At 51.7% G+C, this 19,662-nt stretch overlaps 1 protein-coding gene across 1 annotated transcript in view; it reads left to right on the top strand.

Annotated features, from left to right (window-relative positions):
• IFT172 (intraflagellar transport 172) overlaps positions 1-19,662 on the top strand; it is a 42,227-nt gene that overhangs the window by 14,663 nt on the left and 7,902 nt on the right. Inside the window, exons 15-35 of the mRNA XM_062209160.1 lie at positions 2,571-2,683; positions 3,455-3,622; positions 6,792-6,928; positions 7,147-7,254; positions 8,620-8,704; positions 8,972-9,064; positions 9,594-9,671; positions 9,879-10,127; positions 10,256-10,334; positions 10,524-10,644; positions 10,825-10,969; positions 11,453-11,542; positions 12,089-12,186; positions 12,307-12,442; positions 12,519-12,635; positions 12,980-13,122; positions 14,393-14,486; positions 14,633-14,697; positions 14,884-15,064; positions 15,273-15,382; positions 15,483-15,612. Of these exons, the coding sequence (XP_062065144.1) occupies positions 2,571-2,683; positions 3,455-3,622; positions 6,792-6,928; positions 7,147-7,254; positions 8,620-8,704; positions 8,972-9,064; positions 9,594-9,671; positions 9,879-10,127; positions 10,256-10,334; positions 10,524-10,644; positions 10,825-10,969; positions 11,453-11,542; positions 12,089-12,186; positions 12,307-12,442; positions 12,519-12,635; positions 12,980-13,122; positions 14,393-14,486; positions 14,633-14,697; positions 14,884-15,064; positions 15,273-15,382; positions 15,483-15,612 (2,540 nt within the window). The remainder of the gene's footprint in view (positions 1-2,570; positions 2,684-3,454; positions 3,623-6,791; positions 6,929-7,146; positions 7,255-8,619; positions 8,705-8,971; positions 9,065-9,593; positions 9,672-9,878; positions 10,128-10,255; positions 10,335-10,523; positions 10,645-10,824; positions 10,970-11,452; positions 11,543-12,088; positions 12,187-12,306; positions 12,443-12,518; positions 12,636-12,979; positions 13,123-14,392; positions 14,487-14,632; positions 14,698-14,883; positions 15,065-15,272; positions 15,383-15,482; positions 15,613-19,662) is intronic.

Here is a 19,662-nt window from a genome sequence, read left to right as displayed (position 1 = left end):
TGGGAAAGCAGTAGAGGATGGCCCAAGTCCTTGGGTCTCTGCACCCATGTGGGAGACTCAGAAGAGGTTCTTGGCTCCTGGCTCTTAGCTTCTGATTGGCTCAGCTCTTGCCATTGCAGCCATTTGGGGAGTGAACCAGAGCTTGGAAGACCTTCCTGTCTGTCCCTCTCTCTCTGTCTATAACTCTACCTGTCAAATGAATAATTGTTATCTTTTAAAAAAGAATTCATTCTAGGTCTCCTATGTGGGAAGCAGTAACTCAACTTCTTGGGCCATCACTGCTGCCCCCAGAGTCTGCATTAGCAGGAAGCTAGAACAGGAGCCAGAGCCAGGAGATGAACCAAGGCACTCCTGTGGGATGCAGGCTTCCTAACTGGTGGCTTAAGTGCCAGATCCAATACCCACTCCCATTTTACCTCTTAATTAAATTAACATTCATTTTTAAGTTTATCTTCCCAATTTTAGACTGTGGCAGTACTTGGTCTTTGGCTTAAATATATGTAACAAAGGCAGGCACACTGTTTATTAATAATGTATGTCAGGGAGACTGGCATTGTGGCATAGTGGCTAAAGCTATTGCCTGCGATGCCAGCATCCCACATGGGTGCCCAGTTTGAGTCCTGGCTGCTCCACTTCTGATCCAGCTGTCTGCTATGGCCTGGGAAAAACAACAGGAGATAACCAGGTGTTTGGGCCTCTGCACCCACATGGGAGACCTGGAAGAAACTTCTGGCTCTTGGCTTCAGGTTGGTCTAGCTCTGGCCATTGCAACCATTTGGAGAATGAACCAGCAGATGGAAGATGCCCCCTGCCCCCATCTCTCCTCCGTCTGTAACTCTTTCAAAATTAATAAATAAATCTAAAAAAAAAAAAAAAGAAAAGAATGTATGTCAGGGGCCAGCACTGTGGCATAGTGAGTTAAGCTACTGTTTGCAATGCTACATCCCATATCAGAGTGCCTGCTGTAGTGCCAGTTGCTCAACTTCTAATTCAGCTCCCTTCTAATGTGCCTGGGAAAGCAGCAGTTGATGGCCAAGTAGTTGGGCCCCTGCAGCCACACGGGAGACTCAGATGGAGTTCTGAGCTCCTGACTTCAGCCTGGCCCAGCCCTAACCATCACAGCCACTTGGAGAGTGAACCAGCAATTGCTGGAAGATCTCTCTGTCTTCCTTCTTCTCTCTGTCTCTGTGTCACCCTGTCTTTCAAATAAATAAATCTTTTCTTTTAAATGTATATCAATATGAGTTGTGGGTGGTGGTTAATCAAGAGACTGTCTGAAGCCATTGTTTCTTCTGTTTTCTACAGGATTCAGACCAAACTAAATATCCATCCTCTGCTTTGACCAGGCTAATTTTAGACAAAGATTTCTCCTATTTTACCTGAGAACCATCCCCACTGCTTGCATTTTAGTATGCTTATACCATTGGCACTCTAATTTGTGTAACTCCCGGAGAGAACACGATCCTCAAGGGCACTTCATTCATCAGCTTTGTCTCACTGTGTGTAATGGGTTCAACGCAATGTGCTCAGTGCTGCCCTCTAGAGGATTTCAAGAGTAATAGAAGCAACTTGCTCGGTTCTGCAAGAGTCCCAAAGAAGAAATCACTTTAAAAAAAATTTTTTTTTTATTTGAAAGCCAGAGAGACAGATATTTCCCATCTCCTGGTTTACTCCCCAAATGCCTGCAACAAATCAGGGCTGGGCCAGACTGAAGGCAGGAGCCAGGAACTCAATCCAGGTTTCCCATAGGGGTGGCAGGGACCCAACTATTTGAGCCATCATCTGCTAACTCCCAGACTGTGCATTAACAGGGTGCTAAAATTGGGAGCAGAGCTGGTACTTGAACCCAGGCACTCTGACATGGAAGTGGACATCGCAATTAGTGTGCTAATTGCTACACCAACACGCACCCCCGAAATCACATTTCTTGATGGGTCAGGACCTTTTGAGTTAACTACAGAATTAAATAAAACCATCTACACTTCTACAAGAAACCCAGTTTCTTAAGCATCCTGGCAAAATTATGGCATAATTTCCATTTGCATTCCATAGTGGCACACTCTGAGCTGAAGTGACATTCTTAAGCCCCAATGTATGATTGTGACAGATTTTTATGAATTACTTCATGCCCTGCATATGAGTATACAGAATGTCTCTTCTTTTTTTTTTTTTTTAAACTTTTTTTTTTTAATTTTTTTATTTTTTTGACAGGCAGAGTGGACAGTAGAGGGAGCCAGAGAGAAAGGTCTTCCTTTTTGCCGTTGGTTCACCCTCCAATGGCCGCCGCGGTAGGCGCGCTGCAGCCGGCGCACCGCGCTGATCCGAAGGCAGGAGCCAGGTGCTTCTCCTGGTCTCCCATGGGGTGCAGGGCCCAAGCACTTGGGCCATCCTCCACTGCACTCCCTGGCCACAGCAGAGAGCTGGCCTGGAAGAGGGGCAACCGGGACAGGATCGGTGCCCCGACCGGGACTAGAACCCGGTGTGCCGGTGCCGCAAGGTGGAGGATTAGCCTGTTAAGCCACGGCGCCGGCTGGAATGTCTCTTCTAACTCTATATCCTTTACTCTGTAGTGGACCTGATTGGTGGCTACAATATTGGTACCATCAGCCACGAAAGCCGTGTGGATTGGCTGGAACTAAATGAAACTGGACACAAGCTCCTCTTCAGGGACCGGAAACTTCGTGTAAGAGGGATTATTAGGGCCCTAGGCATTGGCTGGTCTGTATAGGGTATGAGGCAGGCTGCTTCCGGGGATGGTTGGGGGCAGGATTGAGCATACTTTCTTGGTGCTATGCCAATAGCATCGTGAAAGGTACGGAAGAATCAGCGTTGTCTGTATCCAGTGTCACACCCTGACCTATATTGCCCTTGAGAAGATTGCACTGTAATGGCAACAAAGGCAAGAGGGGAGTTTAAAGTTGGTTTCTCTCTCACTGTCCACAAGTCTGTGCCCTCCTGAAATCTCCTTGCCCTGCCCCTGCCCCTCCTCTGCCCAGACCTGGCGTCTCCGTACTCTTCAGCTACACTCGCCTGGTGTCGTTCAAGCTGCTGGAGGAGCCTCCTCCCAGCCCCTCACGGGTTCTCAGCTCAGAATGCAAACACCAGTGAGTTCAGCCATGGGGCCAAAGAGACAGTCTGGTGATTTTTCATTTCCCTGAAAGCTATATCACAAATTATCAGATAATCCAATTTATTTGATGGCCTTACTTCTGTAATCCAAGCCGGCCCAGAGTTGTTCTAAATATAGATCTCTGTTGTTTTGGTCATCTCTTATTTGGCCACAGTCAGGATCTGCCAACTTAGCACACAAATTTCAAGGGCTGCAGGTCAGTGAGCTTTGCAGTTCTGCATGGAGCTGACTGGTGTGTCATTTCATTTCACCTTTAGGGAAATGCTGCAAATCAGAAGACACCCCCACATCCCCTTCTAACTGTGCTCTCTGCCTCTCCTTCAGTTGCATCTGTACGATATTGAAAGCTGCTCAAAGACCATGATCCTCAACTTCTGCTCCTACGTGCAGTGGGTCCCCGGAAGCGACGTGCTGGTAGCTCAGAACCGAAACAGCTTGTGTGTGTGGTACAACATTGAGGCACCTGAGAGGGTCACCATGTCTTCGATCAGGGTATGTGGACAGCAGGGGACCTCAGACCTGGTCAAGCTGATTAACTAGAGCCCTGAGGAGACTCAGGTTGCTACCTACCTTTCATAATCTCTGTGACGCAGCTGGCAGGCGATGCTTACAACTCTTCCCACAGTGGGGAAGTTTTTAAAACCATCCTTGTGGCCGGTGCTGTGGCTTAACAGGCTAATCCTCCACCTTGCGGCACCGGCACACCGGGTTCTAGTCGGGGCGCTGGATTCTATCCTGGTTGCCCCTCTTCCAGGCCAGCTCTCTGCTATGGCCCGGGAAGGCAGTGGAGGATGGCCCAAGTGCTTGGGCCCTGCACCCTCATGGGAGACCAGGAGAAGCACCTGGCTCCTGGCTTCGAATCAGCACAATGTGCCGGCCGTAGCGGCCATTGGAGGGTGAACCAACGGCAAAAGGAAGACCTTTCTCTCTGTCTCTCTCTCTCTCACTATCCACTCTGCCTGTCCAAAAAAAAAACAAAACAAAACAAAACAAAAAAAACAAAAAACATCCTTGTTCAGATCCCTTACGTTATATTCGACCCTTGGAGTGTGGATCTCCATGTCAGGGCCCAGGGAATTCACCACGTCCCAGTGTGGCACCCTCTCCGGGTGGGAAGGTCCCTGATAGCACAGGTGGCTCGGTGCCATCCTCCCGTGTGCTGCCTCGCTGCTGTGAGCCATTCAGAATTCCTTTTGCCAGCTTGCAGATCAGATCTCCTTTCCTGTCCTGCCACAACATCACCCCCAAAGGTGGGAGTGTCTGTGGGCCAGGAGAGAGGCAGGCCCCTGCGCCGGGTGCGGGTGTGGACAGTACCCCTGATGCTTTCGTTTTGTCCCTTCTCTGTAACCTCTTTTTTTCCTCCTTTTTTGCCTTATTTCAGACTGAGTCTAAAATCAGTTTGTTTTATCTTTATTTTTAAGCACCTTTTATTCACTTTTTTAGCTGGAGATGATATATCCTATTTCTATAGCAGTCCTGAAAATTTCACAGGCTTTTAAAAATTTTTTACAAAGATTTATCTATTTGAAAGGCAGAGTTATGAAAACAGAGAGAGAAGGTGAGACAGAGAGGTCTTCTGTCTGCTAGTCCACTCCTTAAATGGCCACAATGAGCTGAAGCCAAGAGTAAGGATCTTCATCTAGGCCCCGCATATGGGTGGCAGGGACTTGGGCCGTCCTCCCCTGCTTTCCCAGGCACAGTAGCAAGGAGCTGGATCGGAAGTGGAGCAGCTGGGACTCGAACTGGCACCCATAAGGGATGCTGGCGTCCAAGGTTGGCAGCTTTACCTGCTACACCACAGCACTGGACCCAGGTGTTGAAATTGTAAATATCTAAAGTTAATGAGCATCTAACCACCGCTTCCTTGCAAACAGTACAAAAACCTTAAAAAGCATTAACTTTGATCACATCCCCTTTGTCATTTTTGTCCAGTATTTTTATTTCTAATCATTTAAAAATATATATTTATTTATTTTGAAAGTCAGAGTTACATATGGAGGAGAGCCAGAGAGAGAGAATATTCCTCCCCCAGTCATTCCCCAGATGGCCACAACAGCCAGCACTGAGCCAGGCCAAAGCCAGGAGCCAGGAGCTTCATTTGGGTCTCCCACATGGTGATAGGAGCCCAAGCATGTGAGCCATCTTCCACTGATTTTCCCAGGCCATTAGCAGGGAGCTAGATAGGAAGTCAATATGAACCTGGGACATGAACCAGTGCCCATATGGATGCTGGTATCACAGGTGGTGGCCTTATGTGCTACACTACAAGGCCAGCCCTTCTAATCATTTTATATCCAGAAAATTAGACATTAATCATCTACTGGTTCACTCCCCAAAAGAACACAACAGCAAGGACTGGGCTTGGCAAAGCCAGGAACCAGAAATGCCGTCCAGGTCTCCCACAGGGGTGGCAAGAACCCTAACATTACATGAACCATCACCACTGCCTTCCAGAGTCTGCAGTGACAGGAAACTGGAATGGGGACCAGAGCTGAGAATCTAACTCAGGTACTCCAGCGTGAGATGCGGGCATCTTAACTGTTAGGCTAAATGCCCACTGCCATAACTGTTGCTTTTAATACATGACATCTTTGAAGATCCATAACTGTTGTTAGTAATTATCATTTAACTGTTCCATAGTGGTTTGTTTCTTTGCATTTTGTTCTTTTTTTTAATCATGAGCTCATACGACCTTGAATGTAATATTTAATCCTGAGTGCTTAACACAGGCATGTTTTCCTCTGGAGTTGATTCACGGTTGCTTCCACAGGAATCAGGTGTTATAGTGGTTGGTCCTGCTTGCTTAGTGGGTTCTTAGTGCAGTGAGGGAGTTTCAGATTCAACGCCCCCTTCTGCTGGATGGCCCAGGCTTATGGTCCTGATAATTGTGCTTGTCTTTAGGACAACTGTATCTTTCCTATTTGTTCACTTTCCATTTTTTCTGTTCAGCTTACTGACCTTTTTCTGTGTTTTTTTTTTTTTTTTAAAGGATGCTTAGGATAGAGATAAGGAAAATTTTCTCTAGTGATTTATTCAAATGAGCCCAGAAGTGCATTAAAAATCACGTTCCAGGTTCAAGTTGTGTTTTAACAGGGGATGTTTAAGATCCTGGTCTGGGGACTGGCATTATGGCACAGCGGGTTAAGCCATCTCAAGATGCTGTTTCCCACATTGGAGTGCCATCAGGTTCCAGCTATTCCACTTCCAATCCAGATTCCTGGGTGATACACCTGGAAAGACTTGAGACCTTGCCACCCATATGGGTGATCAGGATGGAGCGCCTGGCTCCTGGCTTCAGTGTGGCCTAGCACCTGCCATGCAGCCATTTGGGGGGTGACCAGTGAATGGAAGATTCCTCTCTCTCTCTCTCTAATAAATAAATCTTAAAGAGAAAGAAAAAAGAAGGAACACCTGGTCTGCAGTGCTGCCAGCAGGGGCTGCCATGCAGTGCTAAGGCTTCCCAGCATTGCTGCTGTCATGGCAACGAGTGTATTTACCCCAAAGATAAAGCATTGTTATCTGTTGGAGAGAAACCGAATGTCAGGGAAAGGAGGGCCGTGTGTGAGCGCTAGGGTTGGGTGCGGGCAGGTCTCTTCTACAGGTGTTTCCGTGGAAGCGCTAACCTGGAGTTTGGGTGGGCTGGGGGAATGAACTTTTACAGGGCGATGTTGTAGGTCTGGAGCGGGGCGGGGGAAAGACGGAGGTGATGGTGTCAGAAGGTGTGACCACTGTAGCCTACACGCTGAATGAGGGCCTTATCGAGTTTGGAACAGCCATTGATGACGGCAACTACACCCGGTGAGAGGCTGGCTGACGCCAACCGGCAGGTGGTGGGAGAGCCTGCGTCCAGGAGGAGGGCCTGGGGCAGGTATAAAGCTGGTCCTGTCTAATCAGGGGAGGAGGTTGGGAGAAAAGAGCCAAACACTGGCTGGCCCCGCCCCTCTCCCCGCCCCTGTCCTCCTGTGTTGTCAGGAACCTGCCCTCACTCCTTAATGTTTGCTTCCTTTCTTCTCCAGGGCAACAGCCTTTTTGGAGACTCTGGAAATGACCCCAGAAACAGAGGCCATGTGGAAAACCTTGAGTAAACTGGCACTAGAAGCCAAGCAGCTGCACATTGCTGAGAGGTGAGGTAGCTGTGTGGACAGCTGGGAGGGCCCGCGCTGGGGGGTCTCCGTGGAGGCTGCCCCTGCCCCACGCTGAGGCACTGCTTCCCTTCTCCGGGCTGACAGAGGTCCTCGAGCCCTTCCTGGGCAGTCGTTCCGAACACCCTGCCCTCCTAGGTTGCGGAGTGTGCCTCTGATCACATCGCTTTCCCTCCCTGCAGTGAGGCGGCCCGTCAGAATTTTTAGCATTCATATCCTTCACCCCGCGCTTTGACGTGTATATTTCATGTGCTGGTGCAGTAACGTAGTTAACAGGACAAAGCTCGGGACCCCAGCCTCCTTGAGTTCAAACTTTGGTTCCAATGACTGACTTGGTAACATACAGAAGTGATTTAATCTTTCCAAAGCATGCTTTCTGGATGTTCTCATTGTAAGATGGGGATAATAACAGAATTGCCTTGGTCAAATGGTAGGGAAGGAATGAGAGAAGTTGTGCACCGAGCTTACCATACTACAAGTGCTCAGTGTCCACTGCTGCTGTGTTGGCTGGGAACCATGCTTGATCCCGGTGCCCCGCACCTCCCCCATGTGAGCTGTCAGTAAGTCCTAAGGACTCTGTCTTCACAACAGACCCGAATTCCCGATCTGCTCTGACTCTCCTGCCTCGACCCTGGTGCAGACCGCTGCATCTTGCACCTGCAGCCCTGCAGAGCCTGTCCAGCAGGCGCGCGGATACTGTTCTTGCACCCTGCAAGCCAGTCATTCCACAGCAGATGAAGTCATTTTTTAGAAAACTTGAGTTAGATTGTATCAGTTTCCTGCTTGGAATTTTCCAATAGCTTACTATTACATTTAGTATGGAATCCAAACTCCTTGCCGTGGCCTGAGGCCCTACAAATATTTGCCCTCTGCTTCCTTCTTATACCAGTTACCTGCTTGCCCATTAGTCACAAGCCACACTGACATCCTCTTGGCCCTTCAAGCAAGCCAAGCTCCTTCTTGCTGTAGGGCATCTACGCTACCAGTTTCCTTTGTCTGCAATGACTTTCCCCGTTGGCCATGACTGGCTCTTTCTCGCATTCAGCTCTCAACTCAGATTAGCTCCTTGGAGAAAGAAGCTTCCTGTGACTACCGACTTAAATAGGCCCCTCATTCATTGTCTGCAATATCACACTATTTCCTTTTTCACTCTCTCATTTTTATTTGCTTAATTATTTGTGTCCACTAGAAGTTCCCCGAGAGCAAGGGCCTCATCTTCTTATTCCCTTTTGTGTGTCCGTTGACAGTAGCAGTGCCTGGCACATGATAGATGCTCCATGTCTGTTTGCTGAGCCAGTGGGTCAGTGATGGCCCTCTAATGACGTCACTATTGCTCCCATGCTGTAGGTGTTTTTCTGCACTGGGCCATGTAGCAAAAGCTCGATTCCTGCATGAGACTAACGAGATTGCAGATCAAGTGTCCCGGGAATATGCAAGTATTATCCTCCTGACACATTCAGGCTCCCGAGCCAAGACTTCTGCCAGCATTCAGCCCCACGACTCCTAGCCTTCCAGCCTTCCCTAGTTTCTTCTGCCCTGCCCACCCCAGCGCTCTCCTTGAGTGGTCCGTTTTTGGAACTGTTTGTGAAAGCTCAAGCCTCTAAGCCCCCCGTAAATCCTTTTAGTCTCCCAGGTCGTCCCTCCAAGCATCCTGTCTCAGCCACACAGACAGAGTCCAGAATCTCCTTTTCTGCCGCAGGGTGGAGAGGGAACAGACTTCTATCAGGTCCGAGCACGTTTGGCCATGCTCGAGAAGAACTATAAGTTGGCAGAAATGATCTTCTTGGAACAGGTAACGGGGGAGAAGGGATGCGAGGGGGAGGGGATCTGTGGGGAAAAGGCAGTGAGGCCTGCAGCAGCCTGGAGAGTCTTCCAGACCTTTCAAGAGAGGTATACATAGTTAATTTCACTCCTTTCTTACTTCCTTCCTCTTGTGTTAGTCATTACTGTATCTGGGCAGACTTCCTCCTTTGGCCTTCAGTTATTGCTTTCTTTTACAAATAGTCTACTATCAACCCCTTACTCGAGAGCCTGTTGTTGGAATTCTTATCTGCAGGGGGTTCAGGTTTTGTGGGGCCCAAAACTTAGATAAATCAAGGAGCTCTCTTTAAGAGAACTTGCCTCGGAAGGGCCTGTGAAAACAACCCTGGAGCATAAGGTTCTTTTAGTTTCACAATAAATCCACACCTGCTATGCAATAAGGAAAGTGTGAGTGTCTTGCTGTTCATGGCCTAGCACCTTAGCCAGGCCAAGGAGGGCTTGCTGATTTCAGATTCTTGTATCTTCCTGATGTCCCCCTTTCCTCTGCCTGGTTCCCCTAGAATGCCATTGAGGAGGCCATGGCCATGTACCAGGAGCTCCACCGCTGGGATGAGTGCATTGCTGTGGCTGAGGCCAAGGTACCCGTTTTGTCTACTCCACAGTTGTTCAGAATTGGGTTCTACCACTTTCAGAAACCTCCTATTGTCAAGGAGGCCATGGAAGCCAGAGTAGGGTTGGAGCAGGGACCTGACACAGGGAGGAGTAAGGATACTAACATGCCGGGGGGATTGGAGCAGTGTGGGAAGCAGGGCTGTGACTCCTACTTCTCCCCTGTGCACATCCAGGGGCACCCAGCCCTGGAGAAGCTGCGCCGAGGCTACTACCAGTGGCTGATGGACACAAAGCAAGAGGAGCGAGCAGGTGAACTTCAGGAGAGCCAAGGAGATGGGCTAGCAGCCATCAGCCTCTACCTCAAAGCTGGGCTCCCTGCCAAAGCTGCTCGGCTGGTGCTGACCCGAGAGGAACTGCTAGCCAACACGGAGCTGGTGGAGCGCATCACCACGGCCCTTACCAAGGGAGAGCTCTACGAAAGGGTAGGGCTGGCTTCCTTTCCCTGGGGTGCAGGCCCTCCCTGACTTCTGGCGGTCCCTTCCTTTTGTAGTGTCAGGTGGTTCTGTGTGTCGTGGCGGTGTTGTTATAGTCATGTGGTCTATGTTAACAGGCAGGTGATCTCTTTGAGAAGATTCGAAATCCACAGCGGGCCCTCGAGTGCTACTGTAAAGGCAATGCCTTCGTGAAAGGTATCGGCCGCTCCCCCCGCCCCCTTACTGTTGTACACCTCGGGCCCCACTCTCCCGGCTCCTCGTTTGGCACACTGATTCAGGCTGGCCAGCTTCGGTTCACGACGCTTCCGCTCCTCACCTGCTCTTCATGCCTCATTTCCCTGTCCCACTTGTCTCTGAGCTGAGTACCTTCTGTATCCCTGGCAGCTGTCGAGCTGGCTCGCCTGGCCTTCCCCGGGGAGGTGGTGCGACTGGAGGAGGCATGGGGGGACCACCTGGTACAGCAGAAGCAGCTCGATGCCGCCATTAACCACTACATCGAAGCCAGGTACGGTGGCATGACAATGGCAAGCAGAAGTGGGCGTGGCGTGAGAGGTAGTGGGGCAAGGAGGAACACCGGAAAGAAGAGCTCTTCTGGTCCAGGCTGAAGTGTGCTGAAGGGGTCTCCGTACCCGCATCCATCTTCCTCTTCCCTCATGCATATTTATGTCCTCCCCGACTATGCCAGGTGCTCCATTAAGGCAATTGAGGCTGCCCTGGGTGCCCGCCAGTGGAAGAAGGCAATTTATATATTGGATCTACAGGACCGGAACATCGCGTCCAAATACTATCCTCGTGTGGCCCAACACTATGCATCTCTGCAGGCGTATGAGGTAGGGAAGAGGCCCTTTGTGCAGTTCGGGATGACAAGGGGAGAACCCAAAAACAGGAAGTGGAGGCCAGCTCACCAGCTCCTTCTTTCTGGGGCCCGGACAGCATCAGCGCTCTGCCTGGGAAGAAAGTGGTTTACTTCCCCAGTGTCATCTGGCATGACAGAGAAGGGGAGCCCCCTCGGGCACTCTTCCGGCGCCAGCACGAGGGACCCTCCATGAGTCGCTCCAGCACAGTTACACTGTGGAACTGCCTAGAGCTGCAGAAATGGGACCCGGGGGAGTTCCACTGAATTGTCCTCAGACTGTTCGGGGTGGGGCTTTCTTTCAAAGAGTGGGAGGTCTGAGACCCCCATACGTCTTTTCTCTTATCCCTAAGGTAGCGTTGCAGGCTGCCCACTGCCGCAGCTGAGGTCTGATCCTTCCTCCCACGAGATGCCTCAGCTCTGTTCCCCTGACCATTCGCATCTCCCTCTCACCAACTAGATTGCTGAGGAGCTCTATATCAAGGGTGACCGGACCAAGGACGCCATAGACATGTACACCCAGGCTGGCCGCTGGGAGCAAGCCCACAAGGTAGAGAACAGGGCAGTTCGGGAGAGCACTCTGCCTTAGTGGCTGGGGCGGGGTGGGGGGTGGGCCTTGTTCCTTGCTCCCCGATTTGCCCCTGTCATTGGCTTCCCTGAAAACTGAGAAAGTGTACCAAGGTATCATGTGGGCCACCGGGATCCCTAGCCACAGGGAAAGGCAGGGATGAGGAGAGGCCCCTGTTCCCAAGCCTGTAATTCTGAAGAGAGCAGACGGACTTGGGAGCTGGGGAATCTGAGCTCCCACCCCTGAAGCCTTTGGTCACACTGATGACTTTGTTCTCGCCCCTAACTCCAGAGCTAGTAGGGGCAGTGGGAGTCTGGCCTTGCGCATACGTGCTCCAGCACAAGCCATCACATGCCTTCCTGCCAAGGCAGAGTAACGTTCTTTCCCGGTCCCGTACGGCCTTGGAATTCCCATACTGTTATCAGGAGAGTTCTAAGTACCTGGGCAGACAGGCTCCCCTGAAGCTCTGCCGCCCATGCCCACGGAACTTGGCTCCTGTGGCCACCCAGGCTGTCTGTGTCTGCACAGCTGGCCATGAAGTGCATGCGACCAGAAGATGTGTCGGTGTTGTACATCAACCAGGCCCAGGAAATGGAGAAGCAGGGCAAGTACCGTGAGGCTGAAAGGTGAGCGGTGGCTCAGGGCTGGAAGGGGCAGTGGAGTCTGAGGGTGTGAAGCCCCTGCCCAGAGAGCAATGGCGGCAGGGACGTGGGGCTCGGAGGCCGCAGTGTATTTGCCGTCCCCAGGCTCTATGTGACAGTGGACGAGCCTGATCTTGCCATCACCATGTTCAAGAAGCACAAATTATACGGTGATCTGATCCGCCTGGTGGGGAAGCACCACCCCGATCTACTCAGCGACACACATCTCCACCTGGGCAAGGTGAGCCCTTCCCCCGGCCTGCCCATCTCGTTCCCAACCAGGGTGCATCCCCTGCATGCTGGCCACCTCCCTGCAGGAGCTGGAGGCTGAGGGCCGTCTGCAGGAGGCTGAGTACCACTACCTCGAGGCCCAGGAGTGGAAGGCAACAGTGAACATGTATCGGTCCAGTGGGCTCTGGGAAGAGGCCTACCAGGTAAGTCTTGGCCACACCGGTGGGGCCTCCACCCTCTTTGCCACTTTGAAATGACTGCTTCTAAACTGGGCACCGCATGTTTGAAAATGTAGTAAAGACTGGAGTCTCTTTTGCCAGAGACATGTCCACCCCTGTGCACACAAAATTCCCCTTGTAAGTTGGAGAGTCTGTGGACTAGCTGAAGCCCATCCTTGGACTCTGAGCACTCTAGCCTCAGTGAAGAGGCTCTGAAACTTAGCCTTCCTCCTGTGGGTTTAGATTCTTGTCAGAGGTGAGGTCAGGGGCCCAGCAATGGGAAGGGGGCAGCTCTGCCCTGAGCATTAATGAATGGCTTTGCTTTCCAGGTGGCCAAGGCTCACGGAGGAGCTAACGCCCACAAACACGTGGCCTACCTGTGGGCCAAGAGCCTCGGTGGGAAGGCTGCAGTTAGACTGCTCAACAAGCTGGGGCTCCTGGAAGCTGCCATTGACCATGCTGCTGACAACTGGTGAGGCCCTGGGGCCCACCCTCCCCGGCCCTGCCCTGCCTGCCCAGCCAGGGCACCTGCACACAGGGGGGACAGTCATGTGTAGTGAAAACTTTTTCCAAAGGCGGAGGCAAGAGTGAAGAACAGTGCTAGAGAGGTCCTTGGGAGAACACGGTACAGTGGCAGGAACAAATGAGTAGCTGCTCCTGTTCACTAGGGGCTGAGACTGGGTTTAATCTTTGGTCTTTCTGGAAGGTGGGGAGGGGACAGCTTTATTTATTTATTTTTCTTTAATTTTAAAGATTTATTATTTTGAGAGACAGAAAGGAGGAGAGAAAGGGAAAGACAAGCTCGCATCTTTTGGTTCACTCTTCAGATGCTCACTGGGCTAACGTCAGGAACCTGCGACCCCATGCAAGTCTCCCATGGTGATGGCAGGAACCCAGCTATGTGAGCCATCCCCTGCTGCCCCCAGTGTGCACGCTAACTAGCAGTAAGCCTGAAACAGGCGCAGGGTTTGGGCTCAAGCCTAGACACTCCAGCATGGGATGCAGGCCTCCCAACCTGGAATCTTTTTTTTTTTTTTTTTTTAAGGTTTTATTTATTCATTTGAGAGGTAGAGTTACAGATAGAGAAACAGAAAGGTCTTCCATCCACTGGTTCACTTCCCAAATGGCTGCAATGGCTGGAGCTGGGCCAGTCAGAAGCCAGGAGCCAGGAGCTTCTCCATGTCTCCCATGAGGGTGCAGGGGTCCAGACACTTGGGCCATATGCCACAGTGCCTGCCCCCCAGCCTGGGGTCTCAACCGCTAAGCCAAATACCTGCCCCAGGGACATCTTTTAAAGCTAGGACTGCACTAATAGAGACCGAATTCCAAGTAATAGAAATGTGCTTCTGATAAATGCAAAAAGAACTCTTCTTAAGCAGATGTTACAAAGGCCAGGAGCAGGGCCAGATGGCTGAGGGTAGACTTGGAGAGGCTGCTGGTGTTGCTGGTGCTCAACAAGAGGCGTGAGCGCAGCCAGGGCTCCCTACCAGCTAGGGTTGGGAGACTCAGGCCTCCTCCTCCGCGGGGGAAGCACAGGCTTCCCTAGCTCTGTGGAGCCACAGTGACACAGCGTCACCATCCCCTGGCTGCCTGCCCCTGCCTTCCGTGCCTTTCTCTCTTCCGCGGTCATTTTACTTCTGTGTCTTTTCATCTTGGCCCTTTCCTCCCTGCAGTCCACGTCCCCTCTCTGCTTCCTGTTTCCCTGTGACGTGAGCAGATTTCGTCTGCACCTTCCCTTTCAGCTCCTTTGAATTTGCTTTTGAACTCTCTCGGCTGGCCGCCAAGCACAAAACCCCCGAGATTCATCTCAGATACGCTATGTACCTGGAGGATGAGGTATGATGGGATTTGGACCCTGACCGCAGAGCCCTCCTGTTCCGTCCGCTAGCCCCCTGCTGCCAGGTGCACAAACTCCTGTCTCACAGCTGCCCACGTGGCCCGTCTGCTTCTCACCCTGAGTGGCTGCCATTCTCTCCCTGTAGGGGAAATTTGAAGAGGCTGAAGCCGAATTCATCAGCGCTGGCAAGCCCAAGGAAGCGGTACTGATGTAAGTTACCCATGAATCCCTCAGTGCTGTCCTCCCAGTCCCGCTCCAGACCTTTCCCGGCCATCTTCCCCTTCGCTCAACCTCGAACCCGTGAATCGTGCACCCTGCAGGCCATGGCCGTTTGTCTGCCACTGCTGAAGCCCCAGTCCTGTACTCAGCTTCTCCCGTGTCCCCGCCTGGGGGCAGGTTTGTCCATAACCAGGATTGGGAAGCAGCTCAGCGAGTGGCCGAGGCCCATGACCCTGACAGTGTCGCCGAGGTGCTCGTGGTCCAAGCCCGGGGGGCCTTGGAGGAGAAGGACTTTCAGAAAGCGGAAGGGCTGCTGCTGCGGGCCCAGAGGCCAGACCTGGCCCTCAGTTATTACAAGGTGGGCGCTGGATTGAGACCACGGCGGAGGGCCACGGGATCTGACAGCAAGGCTGGCCCCCGGGGCTGAGCGATGGGGCAGGCTAGCGTGGCGGAGGGGGAACGGTAGGCAGGAGGGAGAAGGGAGGTCCAAGGACCCAGGCATCAGAGGGCCAGGCACCTGTGGGGCAGCGGGAAGCCGGCGTGCTGACACCTGGAAACCTGAGCAGGAAGCGGGGCTGTGGAGCGACGCGCTGCGGATCTGCAAGGACTACATGCCTGGCCAGCTGGAGGCGCTGCAGGAAGAGTACGAGCGGGAAGCTACCAAGAAGGGGGCCAGGTAGGACGCCGGAGGGCTGGGGGGCCCGCGAGGCAGGCACGGTGGGGGAGGCCGTGCTGGCCCGGCCCGGCCCTGGCCCCGAGCGCTCCGATCTCCACAGGGGCGTGGAGGGGTTCGTGGAGCAGGCCCGACAGTGGGAGCAGGCCGGCGAGTACAGCCGCGCGGTGGACTGCTACCTCAAAGTGCGGGAGTCGGGGAGCAGCAGCCTGCAGGAGAAGTGCTGGATGAAGGTGAGGGGTCTCCTGCATCTCCCGTGTCTCCCGGCCTTCCTGGCGCGCTTGGCTCTCAAGTGCCAGCTTTCCTCCTGGGCTTCTTGTTTTCTGCCAGGTAGCAGGTGTCTGCCGCATGCTCCCCCGTATTAGAGCCAGAACTTTGGAAGGCAGAGCCCTGAGAGCCAGAGGTTGGGAAAGCTTGACTAGATGAGCACGAGGCACTATTCATTAGTACTATTCCTGAGTAAGAACTGAGGTGTGTGCTTCAGAGCGGAGCTCAGAGACGAAGGAGGTCTCTGTGGGCGGCCGTGGTCAGCAAAGCTCTGGGAGGGAAGTGGGGATCAGGACAGGAGGGAGAAGGGCAGCTCCAGACCCGGGAGTCGGCACCAGACAGAAGCCGTGACAAAAACCTGGGCTCCTCCCCTCTTACCCAAGCTCTGCAAAGGAAACCTCTAGCAAATTAAGCCAGGCCAGTATGTTTTACTTCTAAAACGTGTTAGAGAAACTGGATCACAAAACACACTCACAGTGGTGCCTCATGACATTTATGGGGATGAGGGGAGGGAGGTGGAATTAAAAGCTGTGTCCAGAGGCCGGCATATTGGAGTGCCTGGCTCGAATCCCAGCTGCCACGCTTCCAATCCAGCCTCCTGCTGCTGCATGTCCTGGGGGCAGCAGGTGATGGCTCAAGTACTTGTGTCCCTGCCTTTCATGTGTGAGGCCCAGATAGAGTTTTGGGCTCCTAGCTTTGGCCTGGCCTAGCCCTGGCCATCGCAGGCATTTATGGAGTGAACTAGTGAATGGAAGATCTCAATCTCTCTCTGTCTCTCTCCCTCACTTGCTCACTCTTGTTCTTGTTCTTTCAATATTTTTGTTTAAAGATTTTTATTTATTTGACAGGTAGACTTACAGACAGTGAGAGAGAGAGACAGAGAGAAAGGTCTTCCTTCCGTTGTTTTACTTCCCAAATGGCCACAACAGACGGAGCTACACCGATCCGAAGCCAGGAGCCAGGTGCTTCCTCCTGGTCTCCCATGTGGGTGCAGGGGCCCAGGCACTTGGGCCTTCCTCCACTGCCTTCCCGGGCCACAGCAGAGAGCTGGACTGGAAGAGGAGCAACTGGCACTACAACCGGCACCCATATGGGATGCTGGCGTCGCAGGCAGAGGATTAACCTAGTGTGCCAGCGTGCTGGCCCCCCAATATTTTTTTTAAAGATATATCCGGGGGTGGACATTTGTCACGGTGGTTGAGATGCCACCTGGGACATCTGCATCCCATATCAAAGTGCCTGGGTTTGAGACCTGGCTCCTGATTGCAGCTTCCTGCTAATGCTAACCCTGGGAGACAGCAGGTCACGGCTTGACTGGCTGGATCCCTGCCACCCACCCACATGGCAGGATTAGGGTCCAGTCTCCCAGCTTTAGCCCCAACTAGGGGCTTCTGTGGGCACTTGAGGAGTGAACCAGAAGATGGGAGAGTTCTCCGTCTCTCTTCCGTTCAAATAAGTAAATTTATTTTGAGCAAAAAAAAAAAAAAAAAGTAAATTCATGCATAATTTTTTTATAATTCTCATTTTCCACAAACCTTTTGAAGACCATATATATATATTTATATATATATAAATGGGGTGGAGGAACATAGCAATTAATAACAAGGAATTGGCTCACATAATTATGGAGGCAAACAAGTACCAAGATCTGCAGGGTGAATTGGCGAGCGGGAGACCCCGGCAGCCCTAGGTACTTCCTATCTGATGGCTGGGAGACTTGAGGGCCAGGAAGGGAAGAACCCTCTCTCGCTCAGAGAGAGGCAGCCTTTTTGTCCTACTCAGGCCTTCAACTGATTGGAAAAGGCCCTTCCACATAAGAGGGACAGTGTGCCTTCCCAGTCTGCTGATTTAAATTGTTAGTTTTATCCAGAAACACCCAAAATAATGTTTGACCAAATATCTGGATACCATGTGGCCCAGTCAACACATAAAATTAATCACCTACACATATGTAATCACATTTTCATTTTCTTGAAATTGGGATGTATAATCTAGTTTAAAACATGCACTTCTGATACAGTGTAAAAGGGGCAGCATGTGGCATAGCAGGTAAAGCCACCACCTGCAACTCTAGCGTCCCATGTGAGTACCTGTGCCAGCCCTGACTGCTCCTCTTCCAATCCAGCTCTCTGCTGATGTGCCTAGGAAGGCAGTGAAAGACAGCCCAAGTGCTTGGGCCCCGGCACCGACATGGGAGACCCAAAATGAGGCTCCTGGCTTTGGCCTGGCCTAGCCCTTGCCCTTGCAGCCATCTGGGGAGTGAACAAGCAGATGAAAGATCTCCTTTTCCCTGTCTCTCCTCTCTCTCTGTAACTCTGCTTTTCAAATAAATCTTTTTTTAAAAACAGTGTAATATGATTTGGGGAAGTTGGAGGCAGGATGAGATTGTCCCACAAAATGTTGGTTTAATGATGCTCTTGCAAAAATTTCCCTTGGGTTCCTCAGGCCTTATAATTTTTTCCAAAATGTTTATGTTTTATTTTTAAGATCTATTCATTTGAAAGATTGAGTTGGGGGGGATATTTTCCATCCACTGGTTCACTTCCCCAAATGGCTACAACGTCTAGGTCTGTGCCAGGCTGAAGCCAGGAGCCAGGAACTCTTAGTCTCCCATGTGGGTGGCAGGGCCCAAAGACTTGGGCCATCTTCTGCTTTCCCAGGCACATTAGCAGGGAGCTGGATTGGAAGGAAAGCACTCTGATATGGGATACCAGTGTCACAAGCAGCGGCTCTAACCACTGGGTCACAATGCCAGCCCATATTTATTTTCATCTTCTTGAAAGGCAGAGTGATGAGAGATGAGAGGGACCTTCCATCTGCTGGTTCACTCCCCAAATGCCTGAAACAGCTGGGAACTTGAAATTCCATCCAAATCTTCTCCCATGTGGGTGGCAGGGGCCCAAACTTGCATTAGCAGGAACGTGGATCAGAAATAGGGTAGCTGGAACTTGAACTGGTGCTCCTGTATGGGTTACGGGTATCCCAGGCAATGGTTTAACCCACTGTGCCACAATGCAATGAGGTCTTACAGCTGAGTAGCTCCTAGAAGTTGGAAGGAAGGAAGTAGAAAGAGGGGCTGGCTTTAGTCAGGAAGTATTTATGAAGCAGCTGACGTCTTTTACTCTGGAGCATTGTTTACCGGGTCTGCATGACTGCATTTTCTTTTCTTTTTTTTTTTTTTTAAAGATTTATTTATTTTACTTGAAAGTCACAGTTACACAGAGAAAGGAGATGCAGAGAGAGAGAGGGAGAGAGAGATCTTCCATCCTCTGGTTCACTCCCCAAATGGCCGCAACGGCCGGAGCTGCGCCGATCTGAAGCCAGGAGCCAGGAGCTTCTTCTGGGTCTCCCATGTGGGTTCAGGGGCCCAAGGACTTGGGCCATCTTCTACTGCTTTCCCAGGCCATAGCAGAGACCTGGATTGGAAGTGGAGCATCCGGGTCTCAAACCGGTGCCCATATGGGATGCTGGCACTGCAAGCAGCGGCTTTACCCGCTACGCCACAGTGCCAGCCCCTGTATCTTCTTCGAGTTAGCCCTAGAATGGCTCCCTGGGCCCAGGGGAAGGGGTATTCTAAGCTTTGAAGGGTTTGGCAGGTAAAGAAAGGGCAGCAAGACAGGTGAAGGGCAGAGCAGGGGATCTTAGCAGACTGTAGCTAAACTGGCTCATGTGGACATTAAAATCTGGTTAGGATGTTAGCATACAGTGGGAACAGTGATCTTACAGAAAAGTTGGGTTTGTACAATCACTGAGTTTTAAGGTTGAAAGGTATCTTCAAGGCCATCTGGGGGTGGGCAGTTAGGACGCTGCTGGGGAGGCCTGTGTTCCACATCAGAGTAGCTGGGTGTGAGTCCCAGCTCCAAATGTAACTTCCTGCTGATATAGGCCCTGGGAGGCAGTGGTAACGGCTCAGGTAGCTGAGAGTCTGCCACCCACTTGGAGACCTGGATTGCGTTCCTGTTGCAGCTTCAGCCTGGCCCATCCCTAGCTATTGTAATCAGTTACCAGCAATGATC

Source organism: Lepus europaeus, chromosome 13 (genome assembly GCF_033115175.1).
Source record: "Lepus europaeus isolate LE1 chromosome 13, mLepTim1.pri, whole genome shotgun sequence".
In the NCBI taxonomy this organism is placed as follows: domain Eukaryota; kingdom Metazoa; phylum Chordata; class Mammalia; order Lagomorpha; family Leporidae; genus Lepus; species Lepus europaeus.
Note: the sequence above shows the minus strand (reverse complement) of the source record. Positions and strands in the feature narration are given on the sequence as shown.